The sequence below is a fragment of the Leopardus geoffroyi genome, chromosome A1, assembly GCF_018350155.1.
Source record: "Leopardus geoffroyi isolate Oge1 chromosome A1, O.geoffroyi_Oge1_pat1.0, whole genome shotgun sequence".
In the NCBI taxonomy this organism is placed as follows: domain Eukaryota; kingdom Metazoa; phylum Chordata; class Mammalia; order Carnivora; family Felidae; genus Leopardus; species Leopardus geoffroyi.
In genome coordinates, this window is record NC_059326.1 from 90,081,087 (window position 1) to 90,099,568 (window position 18,482).

Sequence of the window (18,482 nt, forward strand, 5' to 3'; positions counted from 1 at the left end):
CACTCAGAATATCTTTCCATTTATTTGTTTCTTCTTTAGTTTCTTTTATCCATGTCTTATTAATTTCCAGTATATGGGTCTTTCACCTCCTTGGTTAAATTTATTCTTAGGTATTTCATTCTTTTTGATGCAATTGTGAATGGTATTGTTTTCTTAATTTCTCTTTCTAATAATTCATTATTAGTGTATAGAAACACCACAGATTTATCTGCGTTGATTTTGTATACTGTGACTTTACTGAATTTGTGCGTTAGTTGTAATAATTTTTTGGTGGACTCTCCAGGGTTTTCTATAGATAATGTCATGAGACCATATTACTTCTGGCTTTCAGATTTGGATGCCTCTTATTTTTTTCTTGTGTAGTTGCTCTGGCTAGGAGTCCTAGTACTATATTGTGAATAAAAGCAGTGAGAGTGGACATCCCCATCTTATTTCTGATCTTAAGGGAAAAGCTTTAGGCTTTTCATTGTTGAATATGATAGTAGCTATGGGCTTGTCATGTATGGCCTTCATTATGTTGAAGTACATTCCCTCTATACCAATTTTGTTGAGACTTTTTATCATAGATGTTGAATTTTGTCAAATGCTTATTCTGCATCTATTGAGATGATTATATGATCCTCCATTTCATTAACGTGGGGCATCACACTGAGTTGTGGAGGTGGAACCATTATTGTATCCCTGGAATAAATCCCACTTGATCATGACATGTGTTCCTTTTAATGTATTGTTGAATCCATCATTCCTAAGTTTGAAATTATCTTCCAGATAGTCCAGTCTTTGTTAACATTGCCATTGTGTCTGATGGCACAATACTAGAAGTATTGTACCAGAAGAAAGAAGCAATAAATAAAGCAAAAAAGGGGTGCTCCCACATTCTGTACTTTTTCTGCCCAAGGATTAATAATGCCTTCCAGTGTTGCTTGCCTTCAGTTATAAGATGAATAAGTTCTGGGGATCTTATGCACAGCATGGTGACCATACCTAATAATACTATGGTGAATACTTGATATTTGCTGAAAAGTAGATCTTAAGTGTTTTCACCAAACACAAAAAAATTAAAAGTAACTATATGAGGTGATGGATATATGAATTAGCTTGATTGTGGTAATATTTCTCAGTGTATAGGTATATCAGATCATCATGTTGTATACTTTAAATATATATAGATTTTACTTACTATATCTCAGTAAAGCTGAGGGGGAAATAATGCCTTCGGATACTCCCCAGCCCTTGATGGTGTTCTTCCATCTCTCTGTGCCTCAGCAGTGTTGAGGTATAGTCAGTGGCTTTGCTCAGCCTTGGTGGGCTTTTTGGTGGCAGCCAAGAAAACTTAACACTCCATTTCATTTTGTCTCTCAATTGCCATTTCCTTGTTTGTCAGCGGGGATTTCAGCCTGTGTGTTTAGGTGAATGATGATGATGTTAGGAATTCCTGGGAAGATCACATTTGAGGGGGGAAGATAATGAGTTTGAGATACTCAGTATTCATGGAGAAATGTCTAGCAAGCCATTCAAAATGACAGAATAAAGCATAAGAGAGAGGTTAGATTTGGACGGCATCCATGTACACATGATGGTTGAAGCCCTGGGAGTGGATGATATTGCCCGCTGAGAAAAGAGGGCCTAGGGCTGATTCTTGGTGAAACACCTCCAGCTAAGAGACTAGCAGTGGAAAAATGAGAAAGTGTAGGCAGCGAGGTAAGAGGAAAGTGTGATGGATAGGAGTAAAAAAAGAGAGCCTCGAAAAGACTTGTGCTCAATACTATAATGCTTCTGTGAAATGGGGAGTGACATAGATTAGTTTACATGTCTTTTATACTGTAGTACCACATCTGTGTGAAGATCTAGCCGCAATTTTTAGTTATTTCGATTTGTAGCATCTCTCTTCCATGAAGTATTTGTTGTATCAGTTGTAATAGAAATTATTTTTGAATATAACTTTGCAGGTAAAGTGATTTGTATTAGCCATCATTTAAAATTACTCCTAAGATGCTTTTTATTATGTCATGGAGAACATCCAGCAGATATATTTAAGTTGTGAGGATGTGAAAAATAATCAAAATCCATTTGAGATATACAGTAACTAAGTATAGAAGACAAACGATAATGGATAGCTATTGACAATTAAACTTGCTGACAGTTCAACTATGTATGACCCTTCTTGCAATGTTGATTGATATATCCAGCACTCTAGGTGTACAGAAGATAGCTCGTTGTTGCCTTCTTCTTATGACTTGTTGTAAAAATTTGTTTCTTTAGAGTAAATATAACCAAAGTAAAACTTGCCAATTAGAAGAAAAATAAGAAACACATTTATTTTATTTTTTAAAGATACTAGATTTGAAAGTAAAAAGTAGACACAATAACAGTTGAGAACCTATACAATTAAAAATTTTTTTAGCTCCTCAACATAAGAAGCAGAAGACAATGGAATATCTTCAAAGTGCTGAGAGAAAAGTAACTATCTAGAAATTTTTACTAATTAAACTGTCATTCAAAAATGGGATCATATGAAAGATGTTTTCAGATCTTAAAAGACAGGTTTACTTGAAAACCTGACTTTATCTTTAACAGATCCTCAATAAAAGAATATCAAAAGGATGTGTTCTTATTATTCTAATAAGGAAGAAGGAAATGAAACACACAAGGAATAAGTGAGATGTGAGGAGGACTGTGATGGTTAATTTTGTTACTTTACTGGGCCACGGGGATGCCCAGATAATTTGGTCAAACATTCTGGGTGTTTCTATGAGGGTGTTTTTAGATGAGATTAATTAACATTTAAGTTGGTAGACTGAATAAAGCAGATCAAAGCAGATTTGACGCCCTCCAGTGTGGGTGGGCCTCATCCAATCAGTTGAAGGCCTGAATGAAACAAAAGGGTTTATTTTCCTTCCAGTAAGAGAGGATTCCTCTTGCCTGACTACTTTCAAATTGGGGACTTGGCTTTTTCCTGCCTTTGGACTCAAACCGAAACATTACCTCTCCCTGGGTCTCAAGCTGCTTGACTTTGAACTGGAACCACATCATCACATCCACTCTCTAGCTTGCTGACCTACCCGCAGATCTTAGGACTTGTCAGCCTCCATAATCACATGAGCTAATTCCTTATAATAAATCTTTTTACAAACACACACACATATCTTACTGGTCTGTTTCTCTGGAGATCCCAAACTAACATAAAGGCTGACAAGTATCTGTAGGTAACATTTAATAAGCATTGACTGTATGAAACATTAAATATTAGGGATGGGATAATTAAAGCAAGGTAGAATTGGATGCTGGGTAATTACTCATAAGATGAAATGGGGTGGTTGGAGCTACATTCTGTAGTGGGTTGAATGGTGGCCTCCCAGAAGAGTTGTCCATGCCCCCGAACCTGTGAGTGTAGAAACCTTATTTGGAAAAATTACATTTGCAGATGTAATTAAATTAAGATCTTGAGATGAGAGCATCCTGCATCACCCAAGTGGGCCTTAAGTCCAACAATAAGTATCTTTAGGGACAGAAATGAAGACACCATCACAGTAGAAAAGGCCATGTGAAGACAGGCAGAGATTGGAATAATGCGGCTACAAGCCAGAGTCACCCAGGGCCACCAGAAGCTGGGAGAGGCAAGGAAGGTTCTCCGCTAAAGCCTTCGGAGGGAACATGATCCTGCCAGAACCCTGATTTCAGACTTCTGTCCTTCACAACTGTGCGAGAATACATTTCTGCTGTGTAAGCCACCAATTTTGTAGGACTTGGTTGTGGTAGCCCTATGAAATTGTTATTCAGGAAGAAAATAGAGATACTGGTTAAATATAAACTCTTTATCAGGTGTACAAGTTAACATTTTAAGAGTGACCTCTAAAAAGTAGAACTTGAGGGGGGCGCCTGGGTGGCTCAGTTGGTTAATTGTCCGACTCTTGATTTTGGTTCAGGTCACGATCTCAGGATTCCTGGGTTCAAGCCCCATGTCAGGCTCTGTGCAGACAGTGCAGAGCCTGCTTGGGATTCTATCTCTCTCTCTTCCACCCTCCCTCTCCCTCCCCATTTTTCTCTTTCTCTGTTAAAAATAAACAAAAATTTTTTAAAAAATAAAAAGCAAAACTTGAATATATAAATGGAGGAAAAGAGGAGGAGCAGAGAAAACATGATCAGTGCATTCAGAAGTAGAGGGGAAAGTATAAAAAAAAGTTAGGAATAACAGGATAAATGAGAACAAAGTAAAGTAATAGAAATGGGTCCAAGTATATCATATAAGTAATATGAATTCACTAAACTTGGCAGCTGAGACTCCTTTTGCAGCCTAGTGAAAAAGAAAACCTTAGTCTGCTTCTCAGAATAGTGGTAAGTGCAAAAGTAAGTAGGATTAAAGGAAACCAAGTCTCCTGAAACAGTACCGGTATTCAAAATATTTGTGTGTCCTTATGATCATATTAAGTAACGGATCTAGTGTTGGGTCTGATCATTTTGATTACTATGTTGGGTCTACTAAGTTTAATCTCTACTATGTTTTTGCCATATCTGCAGTAACTAATGTAATTGCTGTTAGTTATAGTTAACAGATGTTTTCTTGTCTACATTCATAGATGAAGAAAACGCTAGATTTCATTCCAAGTGTAGCAAAAATAAAGATGATTTTCCTTCATTCGCATTCCATCAGCCTTTTGCGTTCTGCCCACGTGGATCCTTGTCAAGAATCCTTGCTCGACATGTTAGTCTTCCAACAAAGTTCTCCTTTCCCAGATGGCTACCACATCCCTTGAGTGAGGGAAAGTGACAAAGGACTGACCTCCTGGCTGCCTCCCTGTGGCAAAGGACTTTCCCAGGGAAGCCTTCTCCTTAGGTTCAGACTTATTGGTAGGCTTGAGTAGCCAGGCGTGGATCCTGGTGAACTAAGAGAGCCCCTCAGCAGGGATAAAGCCCCAATCTTAACCACTGCTGCTTGACATACACAAGAAGTGTGAATGCTTCAAGCAACAAATGCCTGCTTACACTGCATACAAATAGTGTTCTGTGTCAGAACTGGAAGCTCAAAGCTAGGGCCACTTTGAGGGATTCAACACATAACAGTGTTAGGAGGCATCTTGTTCCTTTTGATCCCTCCCCTTTGCCATCTTAGCTTTAACTTGGTCCTAAGATTGTTCCCTCTTTGTGATAAAATGACTGCCAGCAACAGCTAGAGCCACGTTTCCTTATTCACATCCCATGGGAAACAGAGAAAAGGCCTCTCCTCAAATGTAGTTAAGTTCTTCACTTCTCTGTGGCTCATCTTAGACTGCGTGTCAACTTCCCTCCCCCTGGAGCTGGAGCCCAGGTAGATGTTACTGAAAGCATATGGCGCGGTTAGAGGTGATCTGTAGATGCTCCAATTAAAAAAGGTTTCTGTTTTTGTTTTTTTTTGGGGGGGGGGGGCAACTAACAGAATGTACTTTGGACCCCAGGACGATCCCATGGTCCTGCCTGGAAGTGAGGCAGAGTAACCTGGAAACAAATCAGACAGTGACAGACTGTCCACCTGCCTACAGAGACTCCCTCCCACATCTCCCTCCATGGGAGCCAGTGGAGACCTTCAAGAATGCCTATTAGCTCATTTTTTAAAGTTTTTTTTATTTTGAGAGAGAGAGAGAGAGAGAGAGAGAGAGAGAGAAACACAGAAGCAGGGGAGGGGCAGAGAAAAAAGGAGAGCGAGAATCCCAAGCAGGCTCCATGCTGTCAGTGCAAAGCCCGACACAGGGCTCAAACTCAGGAACCTCGAGATCATGACCTGAGCCGATGTCAAGAATCAGATAGTTAACCCACTGAGCCACACACATGCCCCACACACGTCTGTTAAATGCTCATTAAATTCGAGACCAGTTTCTGCTTGGAATGGGAGGGGAATAGATCCCTTCCCTGTGTATAATTTTCCATATTTCTCTCCTGATTCTTAGCATGCTGTTGGCCTGATTTAGTTTATATGCTGGAAACTGTGAATTTATATAAGTAAAAAGTGAAAAATAGTTTCTCAGGAAAGGGCTGATTAGCAGAAGATGTTAGTAAACATCCTTGTTCCAGTAAGAAAAAAGTGTACCATCAGTGTAGAAAGAACCTCTAGCCCTTGCGGGGGAGAGAGGGAGGTCCTAGACCTACATCCAAGTGGTCTGAGTGCTCAGGAGTGTCCACACTGCAGGTGCAGGTGTAGGGAGAGGAGTGAGGAAAGAAGACCAGGAAGGAAGGCTGTGAAAGAGGAGGAGGAGGGCCCTGAGAGCCAGGGCAGGAGAGCGCTCAGCTGAGCTAGATGTTACTGAGAGTCCGTTTGGAGGAGAGCACAGTGTCCCAAGATAGCAGTGCTGAGGTTATTGGTACCTTTCAGGGCACTTTCATGGAGTGGCTGGATGAAATGTGATGAGGAATGAGTAGACACTGAGGAAGTGGGAACAGCAGGACAGGCAGCTCTTGACAGCAGTGGCAGCAAATGGAGGTCTTTCAAGAGGTCTGTTTTCTTCTTTATTTTTAAAATGGAAGGGACCAACCAGCAGGTGTAATTGAGAGGAAAAAGAAAACAGAATAATCATTAATGTAAGGCTCCTGAGAAATCAAGAAAGTCTAGGGTCCAGATAATTTTTCCCGGCCATTGTGATAACACATCCTACCAGAAAAGAAAAACACTAACAGAACCGCAAGGGGGTGGGGGGAGGGGATAAGAAAATTAGAGTGGATGCAAGGTTTAGAGAAAACACTGAAACGTACAAGTGAGTTAACAGGAAACTAAGACAAAAGGAAAAGCAAAACATTTCAACAAGACCAAACAACCACTGAAGATCAGTAATGAAAAGATGCTGGATTTAAGTGGAAGTATAGAAATCGTAAGAAAATAAGTTATATCCATGGAAGTGGATGAAGGAATGGAAGCGAGACACTTAAATCCCGTAGCTGAACATTAAAAGTTGAGAAACTGGAAGCACAAATAAAGAATTACATGTTATTCTTTGAATCATAAAATTAGAATTTAACGGGGAAATAAGGAAAGACAGGGTAAGAAGTGGGAAATCTGAAGATTAAAGAGATTATAATCTAATGTGGAAATAGGAAACAACCAGAACATACCTGGCCATGGAAACATCTGTATCTAGGGTAACTAATTAGGCTGATTTTTATTTTTACTTCTTTTGCAGGAAGCAGCTGATTGAACATTACACCAGTCAGAACACATGAAACTGCGGTCCCTGGCACAAACTTGTTCTTTGTATCAGTTCTGCTCAATCTCCCTTTGTCGTTCCTCCATTTCTGCCTTCACCTAGGAGGGTAAATGTCTGCTCTGTGCCAGACATACTAGAGGAGATGCTAAATCTCATCCTGTAGGAGATACTCAGGATAAACAGCCAGCCACTGGTATAGTAGGATATATGTCCTCTCCGGATGCCATGGAAACACAAATAAAGCACCCAACTCAGCCTTAGGAGGCCGGGAGGCAGTTCCGGAGGAGGAACTTCAGCAGAATCCTGAGGTTAGGAAGTCGTCAGCAAGGAAGTGGTGGGATTGGCATTTCAGACAGAGGAAACCAGACACGCAGGCTCTGAGAGCATGAAGCGCACCGGGGTAACTGTGCTGTGCACCCTCCGTCACGTGCCCCAGCCCCGCCTGACTCTTAGCCACAGCAGCAGGTTGGTGGTCATCAGGCATGGGAGGAAGCATTACCCCCACACCATAATGTGATGACCACTCTGTCCTAGATGGGGTGTTTGCATTTTCAGTAGACAAGGTCTTACTGAATCAAATGAACCAGGCTTCCTGGGGAAGAGAGATTTTATTTGTTTGTTTATTTACTTACTTACTTATTCACAGAACCCTTTAAATATTTACGTACTCTGTGCCAGAATATTCTTCCTCTTTTCCTGTTTCAGACAGGGTCCTCTTTTCAGAATTATCTGAAGTTTGCATAGTATGGTCACTTCGGTTATGTATCATCTTGCTTGATTTTTGGGAGAGTTCAGAAGAAGGGCTTACGTCTTTTCTGTTCTTATGCCGGTCACTCCTGCACCCCTTGTTTCTGCTTAGCAGTTTTCCAGGTTTCCATTCAGGCTCCAACTCCCTCGAAACCTTTACCGTCATGTTGCTCTTTTCCTTTCCTGGATTTCTAAGCACCTTCATGCTGCTACTTTATACTACCAACCAGTATTGTTGATATTTCTGTGCCAGGCATGCCTCCCCGGTACCTTTAGAGGTTCCTGTAAATTCAAGACTAAAGTGTTTGGTTCTGTCACATTTCTCTTTGGTACTTAACTATGTTGCTGAGCATTTAAGTTATTGTTCGTTGAGGTGAGGATTCCATGATTGTTCCTGTCAATAATTACTTGGTTTTTGTGAAGGAATAAAGAAAAGTCTCATTATTGTTTCTGGATGCAACAGGAAAGATCATACAAAAAAAAACCTGAAGTTCCATTTCTCTGTAATATAACATTTTTTTCAGGTTTATTGAAGTATGACTGACAAAATTGTAAGATACTGTAATACTGTATTTTATATTCTCTGTAATTTCACATTTTCATGATACCTTCCTAAAAGTTTTTCCTGACACGATAACTAATAAATGCAAAGAAGTCAGAGGTGAAGTCTTCTTGTAAATTTGGCAGTTTTAAAAAAAAGAAAGAAAATGATTTTGAATTTGTGCAAATTGCTATTGATAAATTTTAATGGTGCCTAATTGCATAGATATTTTATGCCATACTATGTCTTCACTTAATAAATTGCTTCAAGTATAAACAACAACTGGTATTAAATTGTGAAGTAGGGCCACTTAACCAGTTAGTCCTCAGTCCTGGGAAGATGTTCTAGAGCTGTTAACATTTTCACTGTTGAAGTTATTTTGTAATTACAAGAAGGAATAAATAGATAAAATAAGCATGCTACAGTATTAAGTGATTATGAAAACCTCTTAACCTTCTTCTTCTGAATAATGAAAACTCCTTCCTTGAACAGGAACTTGAATATTTAATTCTTGCTTATTGTTGCATATTCTTGCTGATGTAAATGTTTTCAGGGCCTTTTATGGATGATGGTTTGGGTGAATTTAGAGAACAAGGACATTCTTTTGCTCATACAGTCTGTGTTGGACTTTGTTTGGATTGTGAAGTTGTTGGTAGAATCTCTTCTTAGTGGGGATTCCTTAAGAGAATTTTAAAGTTCTCCTTCAGTATGTTTGCTAGATTTTGCTTTGTGGCTGCGCCCTTTCTTCTGTCTTTTCAGCCTTGGAAATGGTGACTGTTATTGAAATGCTGATTTTTTTTTTTTTTTTTGAGAGAGCAGGAGAGGGGCAGAGGGAGAGGAAGAGGAAGAGAGAGAGAGAGAGAGGGAGAGAGAGAGAGAGAGAGAGAATGAATCCCAATCAGGCTCCATGCTCAGCAAAGATCCAAAGGTGGGGCTTTATACCACAATCCTGGGATCATGACCTGAGCCAAGAGTCAGATGCCCAACCACCAATTGAGCCACCTAGGTGCCCCGAAGTGCTAATCTTCTAAGCAGACAGTGACGCTGTCAGCACAAAGGGGAGAGAGAATGAGACTTGGGAACAGGAGCTGTTATGAGCCAGGGATGTGGGGCAGACATGTGCTGCTAAGCTGTTTGGATTTCACACACATTGGCACAGAAAATCCACATGGCACCAAACTGGTGGAACACTAGGACCAGATAGGATGACGCCCATAAAACTAAAGGAATTTTTTCAGTACTTAAGAATAGAGAAATTAGTATAGCCTTTTTCACATACATAACTCTTGTGAGACTAAAATTTTATTTTATTTTATTTTATTGTGAGATTAAAATTTTTTAACTCAATCTTTGTAAATAAGTAAAAGTTGAAGATGAGGGGCGCCTGGGTGGCTCAGTCGGTTAGGCGTCTGGCTTCGGCTCACGTCGTGATCTCACGGTTTGTGAGTTCGAGCCCCGCGTCGGGCTCTGTGCTGACAGCTCAGAGCTGGGAGCCTGCTTCGGATTCTGTGTCTCCCTCTTTCTCTGCCCCTCCCCCACTCATTCTCTGTCTCTCTGTCTCTCAAAAATAAATAAACATTAAAAAAAAAAAAGTTGAAGATGAGATCATTGAACCTGGGACAGTTGCTCAGCTAGTAAGTAAGCTGATCTGGAATGTGGACCCCACATCTTGCTGATTTCATGACCATCTTGTGTCTTCCTTATTCCACTGTGAATACGTGTACAATCGTAGGGAAGATGGGATAAGCCACAGAAAAGTGAATATTTTGCTGAAGACAGGAATACAGATCTTTTTAGCTATTCCTGATTCTGCACTTCCTTCCAGGGTTTGTGCAGCAGCATGTCTTGAAGCATTACAAATGAAACACTTAAAACCAGGTCTGTTATTGCTCTCTATTTGGATATAGTGTTGGAAGTTATCCCAAGACAGTGAGGTTATTATGGTTATCATAACACATAGCCTAAATGCTTGTGTTTTAAGGCCACATCCTTATCTGGGAAACAGATACCACTGTGGGTAAACAGTCTGTTTCAGGATTTCAGAGTTTCACGATGCCTTGACTGTGCCTTTCAGTAGTTAACTACTAAAATTGTGATACAGGCTCTTTTGCATCCACTTAATTTGAGAAAGGACTAAAGTTTCTGAGTACAGAAATTGTCTAAGCAGAAGGGTGGTAGTTGTCAACGATATATATCATGACATCATGAAATCATTGATCTCTCACTGTATTAGGACACCTTTGGTAGCAAGTACACTTTAACTGCGATCCTTCACCATGATAATAAGAGACTTTCAGGAAAGATATTCTGTAAACAGGAATGATAGGTGTACCATTTCTCTGAAGTTAGTGACACCTCTACATTTTACAGCTCAGTGTAAATGTTTCATTTCTTTTGCTAAGTAGTGTGCTTCTGGGGTGTAGAAAGCAAATATTTCCCCACTGTGTCATCTTTTCATACAGTTTATTACTGGTTAATACTGAGTTAATAGTTTTATTACTTATTTGCTTTTAGTGTTACCCTTTTGTCATCTCCCCGCCAGCCAGTGCGATACTGATAGTGACTGACTCCAAGAGGCCTAGGGCCTGCCATCCTCTGGCACTGCGTGTGGTCATCTGCAAACTTTACCTTTGTGACTTCTTTCCCCTCTCTGGACCACTCTTCCCTTTCACTGTAACCTATTGGAAATGTGAGGATGGGTAGTGGGAAAAGCAGCCAGGGGTGGCTTCTTAAGATTTGCAAAGGGTGGCAGAGCTCTGATGACCAAATTGTGGAGCTCAGCCTGACACGTTCCAGTGTACTTCCAGGTATCTGAAACAAACTCTCCCCCCAAATCCACAACAATGGCCATGTAATTATAATTAATTAGTCCCAAGTAGTCTTGGTGTCTTCATGTATCTTGTTGGATGGGTGGAGGTAGTAAAGTTAATACAGTAAAACCTTGGTTTGCAAGCATAATTCGTTCTGGAAATGTGCTTGTAGTCCAAAGCACTTGCATATCAAAGCGAATTTCCCCATAAGAAATCATGGAAACTCAGATGATTTGCTCCACAACCTAAAAATACTCGTATAAAAATTATTGCAGTGCTGTAATATAATGCAAAATAATAAAGAAAATACAAAGTATAAAGAAAAATACATAAATTAACCTGCACTTACCTTTGAAAACCTTTGTGGCTGGTGTGAGGGAGATGAGAGAGGAGGGTTTATTATGTAGGGTGACTTTCACTATCACTCACGGAATCAGTGCTATCTGTTGGCTCAATGGAATCTTTTTCTGCATGGGAGCCATTGTATATGCTTGCACGGATGCTGACTACAAGTACAGTATTAATAAACTCTTGTCATGTACTGTATTTAATCTAACTGGCAATAAGGCAGCAGAGGAAAGGGTCTATATTTGCAGGCAGCCTGACCTAGAATGAAGCAAAGCATTCCTAAGCTTGCTCTTGTATGGAAAAGCAAAGGACTGTCCATAGGTACTTTCTTTGAAGTGACAAAAAATACACTAGGGCCAGTTGTGGGCACCTTCTAACATTCTGAAAAATCACTGATATTTGCCAAACACCGTGGCCTGAGACTGAGCATCCAAGCATGGGAGACCATCACCCACAATCCCTCAGTCAGAGCGAGAGAGAGAGAGAGAGAGAGAAGAACCAATGGCTCAGGTGTGATCATGTGATATTCAGTGTCATGTACTACTCGTTGTGCAAGACATCACCCATTTATCCAGTTAAAATTTATTAGAAATGTTTGCTCATCTTGTGGAACACTCACAGAACAACTTACAATCCAAGGTTTTACTGTATATATATCTTAGTATGGAATTGTAATTTTTACCAGTAAATGTAAGAGGAATAATCTATTCTAGTTTCTAGTTTCATATTATTTTCAAATACAAGCCAAAACTTACTTTTTCTAATTTCCTTAGACACTTATTAAGAAATTTGTTCAAACATGCTTGAATTTTCAACAAGACCACTTGGTAAAACAAAGTTCAGTTTGGCCTCATTTACCTCAAGCAAAATCAGTCTCTCTCTCTCTGCAGCGTGGAGGTGGTGTGGGGGGAGAGGGTGTAGGGGAGGGGGTGTGGAGTGAAGAGTAGATGTGATGAAAGCAGAATTCGGGGTAGATTAGTCACCTTGGTGTTGGGATTTCTGTGTTTGCTTTTTCTTCCTCCTCTCTTCACCAGCCTACCCTGGGCATTATCAGTCTTTTTTACCTTTGTCAGTCTCTGAAGTTACACAGAATTTTTCAGGGTTTTAATTTGCACCACGGTTAACATCTCAAGGAGCATCTCTCTCCTTGTACAGATACGGATGCAGGTTCATTGTATTGTCCTTCATGGCTATATTCATAGCTCTGTTGACAGTGAGCTGCTTGAAGTGCCTTGGGTATCCAGAAGATTTGGGGAAACAGTTGAGCACTTTGATAAAGATCGATTTTATTTATCCTTACTTGAGAAAAAAATTAATGGTTTTTTTTTCCCTTTTCTGTTTAGTTGCTGATCATCTGGGCTGTGATCCTCAAACACGGTTCTTTGTCCCTCCTAATATCAAACAGTGGATTGCCTTGCTGCAGAGGGGAAATTGCACATTTAAAGAGAAAATATCACGGGCTGCTTTCCACAATGCAGTGGCCGTGGTCATCTATAATAATAAATCCAAAGAGGAGCCTGTTACCATGACTCATCCAGGTAAACAAAACCAGGGGGGGTGTGAGTTTTGTTTTTCCTTCTAGATATTAGTGCGTTGTGGGTAAGCATTCTACCACCGCTGAATCCACATCATTTACAACATCATTCTATGGTTATATTCATTTTTTTATGTTCATTTTTGGTATTATTGTTTGTTTATTGAGATGCATGTCTTTTTCCTTTAGTTGAATCCTTTTCTTAAATAATGACAACAGAGTCTGTAAAACTTGCACTTACTACGTAACTGGTTGTGACTAAGTTCTTAGTCATTTTACATTTCTACATTCCACTTGATAACTTTGAAAAATAACATGTATTCTATTCAGAATCACTTGTCCAGGTTATGTCATGGACTCCCAAGGATTACCTCTTCAAGAAGGATGCTTTTTATCTTATCAGGATAAATGTTGAGACTGATTCAGCGATTAGCATTACTACAGTAGAAACGGTGTTTCTTCATTTCTAATGTAACTGCTTTAATAACAGTAGTTGCAATTTATTGAGCACTTACTATACATATGCCAGGCAGTGGACTATAAGCTTTGGGGGGCGGGGGGATGTTTTATAATAGACTTTATTGTTTACAGCAGTTTTGTGTTCCCAGCAAAATTGAGTGGAAAGTACAGAGATTTCCCACACAGCCCCACACGTAAAGAGCCTCCCCCACTATCGACACCCCAGCCAGAGCAGTACATTCATTACAGTCAGTGAGCCTGCATTGACTTATTATAATCACCCACAGTTCCTGGTTTACTTTGGGGGTCACTTCGGCTGTTCTCCATTCTGTGGGTTTGGACAGATAGGACATGAATCCATCATTATGGTATCATACAGAGTATTTTCACTTCCCTAAAGATCCTCTGTGCTCTCCCTATTCATCCTTCCCCCCATCCTCCTACTTCCCCACCCCTGGAAACCACTGTTTTTTGTGTTTTTTGTGGGTTTTTTTTGGTTTGTTTTTTTTTACTATTTCCATAGTTTTGCCTTTCCAGAATGTCTTATAGTTGGAATTATATAGTGCATAGCCTTTGCAGACTGGCTTCACTTAGTATTATACATTTAGGTTTCCTCCATGTCTTTTCATGGCTTGATGGTGCATTTTTTGAGTGCTAAATAACATTCTGTTTTCTTTTCTTTATACTTTTTTGTTTAATGGTTTATTTCTGAGAGAGAGACAGAGACAGAGAGTGAGCAGGGGAGGAGCAGAGAGAGAGGGAAACAGAATCCAAAGCAGGCTCCGGGCTCCAAGCTGTCAGCACAGAGCTGAACCCATGAACTATTGAGACCATGACCTGAGCCAAAGTCGGACGCTTAACTGACTGAGCCACCCAGGCACCCCAATAATATTGCATTTTCTAGATATACCACAGTTTATCTCTTCATCTCCTGAAGGACATCTTGGTTACTTCCAAGTTTTGGCAGTTATGAATTAAGCTGGTATAAACATTTGTGTGCAGATTTTGTGTGAGCCTAAGTTTTCACATCCTTTGGGTAGATAGTAAAGAGTGTGATTGCTGAGCTGTATAGTAGAAGCATGTTTCATTTTATAAACCGCCAAACCATCATCCCCAGTGGCTGTACCATTTTGCGCTCCCACCAGCAGTAAATGAGAGCTCCTGCTGTTCGACATCGTTGCCAGCATTTGGTGCGACCAGTGCTCTGGATTTTTGCCATTCTAATAAGTTGTTTTAATATGTGTTTCCCTGCTGACATATTATATGGAGCTTTTTAATACATATTTTCTTAGTCCTCACCATAACTGCATGGTGCAGGTACTCTCCCATCTTACACATCAAGAGAATTGGCAACAGGAGGGAGACTGAGCATAGGTCTGCCAGTGGTCTCTGATCTCTTAAAGTTGAAACCTAGATGAAGTTGAGTTCTGTATTCATAAGTATTTTAATTTTTTTTTTTTTATTTTTGAGAGAGAGAAAGAGAGAGAAAATGAATGAGTGGGGGAGGGGCAGAGAGAGAGGGAGACACAGAATGTGAAGCAGGCTCCAGGCTGTCAGCACAGAGCCTGACATGAGGCTCGAACTCACGGCCCATGAGATCATGAGATCATGACCTGAGCCAAAGTCGGATGCTCAACCAACTGAGCCACTGAGGCGCCACTGTGTTGATAAGTATTTTAAAGGTAAATGACTTATTTAAAGAATTAACTTTTAATCATATAATCATGTAATCAGTTTTAGACCATTACCTTTCAAAGGCGTCCTCATCCTCACTGAGAGTCACCTTTTGTGTGTATTTTGATAGAGTAATGAGATGGATTTAAATTTCATTCTGTGATTTTTCTTCCTTTCAGGTTAAACCTTTTAGGACTGTATTTTTTGTAGTTGCAAAACTGACACATGCTCACTGCAGAAAAACTGAAATTGTAGGAAAGCATAAGTAATGAAATCGCAAGAATGAGTGATTTTCACTCTCCAGAGATCTCTGGAGACCTGTAACTTTTAATTTCTTCAGGGAAACCAAAAGGAGATTAAGGGCCAGTCTTATTCAGCTGGCCATCTGTGTGGGAACTCTGGACTAGAGACAGTGGCTTTTCTGCTCTGGGCCTCAGAGCAGGTGCCAGTTTGTTCTCCTTGGCTGTTTCAGAGTCAAGAAAAACTATTTGAAATTTTGGACCTGATCATTCCATACTGATTTCTTCTTACTGAAAACATGGAGAAAAATGGAGAGGGAGAAACTCATCCGAGCAAAATATATTTTTCTTTTCTGGTGATGTTATTTTACATATGCAAAACTGCAGAGAAGTAGCTAGAATAAGTCTTTCTCAAATATGAGATCTGAGGATTATAAGAGAGGAAATTGATACCCTTTTTTATTTTTTAAATGATTTTTGTTTTAAAAAGGAAGGAAGCCTGTATAAATTAGCACAGATTTCCATCTGTGTTCCCTTGAAACGTAAGTTAATTCATATATGTTCATAGATGACCCATGGCAGAAAAAAGGTAAATGGTAAAATAAATTTAGGAAAATGCTTGAAATGTAGCCTACTTGTAGTCGCTCCTGGTAGACATTCTGAGGCCTCTGAGGAGTGTTAGAGTTAAGAACTTGTTCTACCTAGATTAATCTGTGATTTCCCAAACTTACTTAACCATGTAATCCTTTTATTACAGCTTAGGGTATCATAGCACAGGTAGGGAAATTTAGGGCTAGAGTTTGTGGATATATTCTTAGTAAATGGAACCTTGATGAGGCAAATGGAATAAAAGTAGATGTATGAACAGTAAGAAATGGCTTCATGTTCTAATTAGACACCTAAAAAATCAGAGTAAGGTGGGAAAGTAAATTGGTACAATACTTCAGAGAGAAATTTGGCATTACGTGATATTGCTAAAGAATGCATATATTGTGATACAGTAATTTCATGCCTATATACATACTCTAGAGTATTTTTCAGTACTTCAGTGTACGATAGACCACCTGGGCATTTCGTTAAAATGCAAATTCTGATTCAGCATATCTGGGGTACAGCCTAACATTCTGTATTTTTAACAAATTTCCAGGTGATGTTAATGCCTCTAGTCCACAGATCTTGCTTTGAGAAACAAGGAAGTGAAAACAGGAAACCTAGGTTTTAGTCCCAAATTTCCCACTGACTTGCTCCGTGACATAGGACAAGTTGCTTCCTGTCTGGGAAGGCCTCTTGTGACTCTAAACCTAGATTCTATGAAAGGCCATGCATCCCCAGTGTGAAGGATAACCACTGTTTATCCTTCTTAGGAGATCTCCCACTTTCTACCTCCAGCCGTGTGGGAGCCAGTGGGAGATTTCACATAGTTACACAAACATTCACAGTCCCTCTCTGTCATCCTCTTGTTACTCTGGATATGTGCATGGGAAACAAACAAGAATATTCATAGCAGCACTGTAACAGCAAAGTACTGGAAACACCCAGATGTCCATCACAGGAGAACAGAGTGATTATGGCATATTTGTATAGCAGTTAACTGTCAGTGAATTAAAGCCCCATGTATTTATATGTATAAATGCCCAAAACACAATAATGAGCAAAAAAGAGCAAGTTGTAGAATATGTACAAATAGCATTTGAATGTTAAAAAAATGCAAGATAGCAGTTGCCATATACACATGTATATAGGTATGAAATAGCAAAAACACACATTAGATTAGCAAATACCAAATTTTGGGATCATGGGTCTTTCCGGAGAGGGAAATGTAAGTAGGATCAGGGAGAATAATGAGGTTCAGACATATCTGTAATGTGTCACTTCTTAAGCTGAGGGTTGAGTATAGAGATATTCATTGTATTCTCTTTAATTTTTTGGTTTTTGAAATCTGTCACAATAAAATTCCTAAGAAAGAAAAGCTCTATAAAGGATCAAAAGGTAAATAGAAGGGTGGCATTTCTGGCTGTGACCAAGTGAGGAGATCAGCAAATTTTCTTAAAAGAAAGCAAGTATACGACTGAACAGAACTGACAGAAGCATCCACTTCAGTGTTCTGGAAATCAGCCAGAGGCATACAACGATCTGAGGCACGTTTATGTTTTGAAAAACTGCCAAACTTTGGGTAAGAACAATGGGAAGCTGTGGTGTTTGGCCAGGGGCTGCTTCCCACACTCCCCAGGCTATGCTGCATGGAGTTTCTGCCAGAGTGGAGCGAGTGGCAAGGTCTGATAGCTTGCTCTGCAGGGACGGAAAGGTGGGTGATACGCATGCCTGACCTGTTGTCCTTGGAAGTGACTTTGTGGGGACAGGGAGATAGAGAAAGGCCAGTGTCTGTCTCTCCCAGCCCAAGGTTGTACCCAGCTGTGTTCTTGCCTGAGACCATACTCTCTGTGGTGACCACTGAGCTGGAGCTGTTTACACTCCTGGATGACCCTGAGACTATGATGTGCACACACATAGGAGACTCAGAAGGGACCTATAGAAGTAACCCAGGCAGGATTAGAAGTGGCCAGAACTTTGAACTTTCTCTCCTGACAACCAGATCCATTAGCAGATGACAGAAGCCTGACTAATTTGAGATGTTTGAGTACCACCTGTGTCCAGGAACTGGCTGACAGCTAGTTTCTATGAGACACAGTGGCAGTCCTTAGGAAGCTAGTCTAGAGAAGAAGGAAGAAAAGAATATTGAAAAAATATGAAACTGAGCAGAGACATCAGTGGCTGTGTACCAGAGAGGAAGTATATTTCACAGGTGTGGCCCAGTAACGTTACTAAACAAAACGAGCAAACAAGACAACAGCAACCTTAAAGGCAAAAAAAGATCAGAATTCAGAGTTGCAACAGTATATTGTCTGAAATGTCTTGTTTCATAATGTTAGCATAAAGATGACAGGCTGTGCAAAGAAGCAT

At 40.0% G+C, this 18,482-nt stretch overlaps 1 protein-coding gene across 3 annotated transcripts in view; it reads left to right on the forward strand.

The window, feature by feature from the left end:
* RNF130 (ring finger protein 130) overlaps positions 1 to 18,482 on the forward strand; it is a 143,340-nt gene that overhangs the window by 19,828 nt on the left and 105,030 nt on the right. For all 3 annotated transcript variants that reach the window (XM_045484606.1, XM_045484597.1, XM_045484611.1), the window contains exon 2: positions 12,959 to 13,153. In XM_045484606.1, the coding sequence (XP_045340562.1) occupies positions 12,959 to 13,153 (195 nt within the window). The remainder of the gene's footprint in view (positions 1 to 12,958; positions 13,154 to 18,482) is intronic.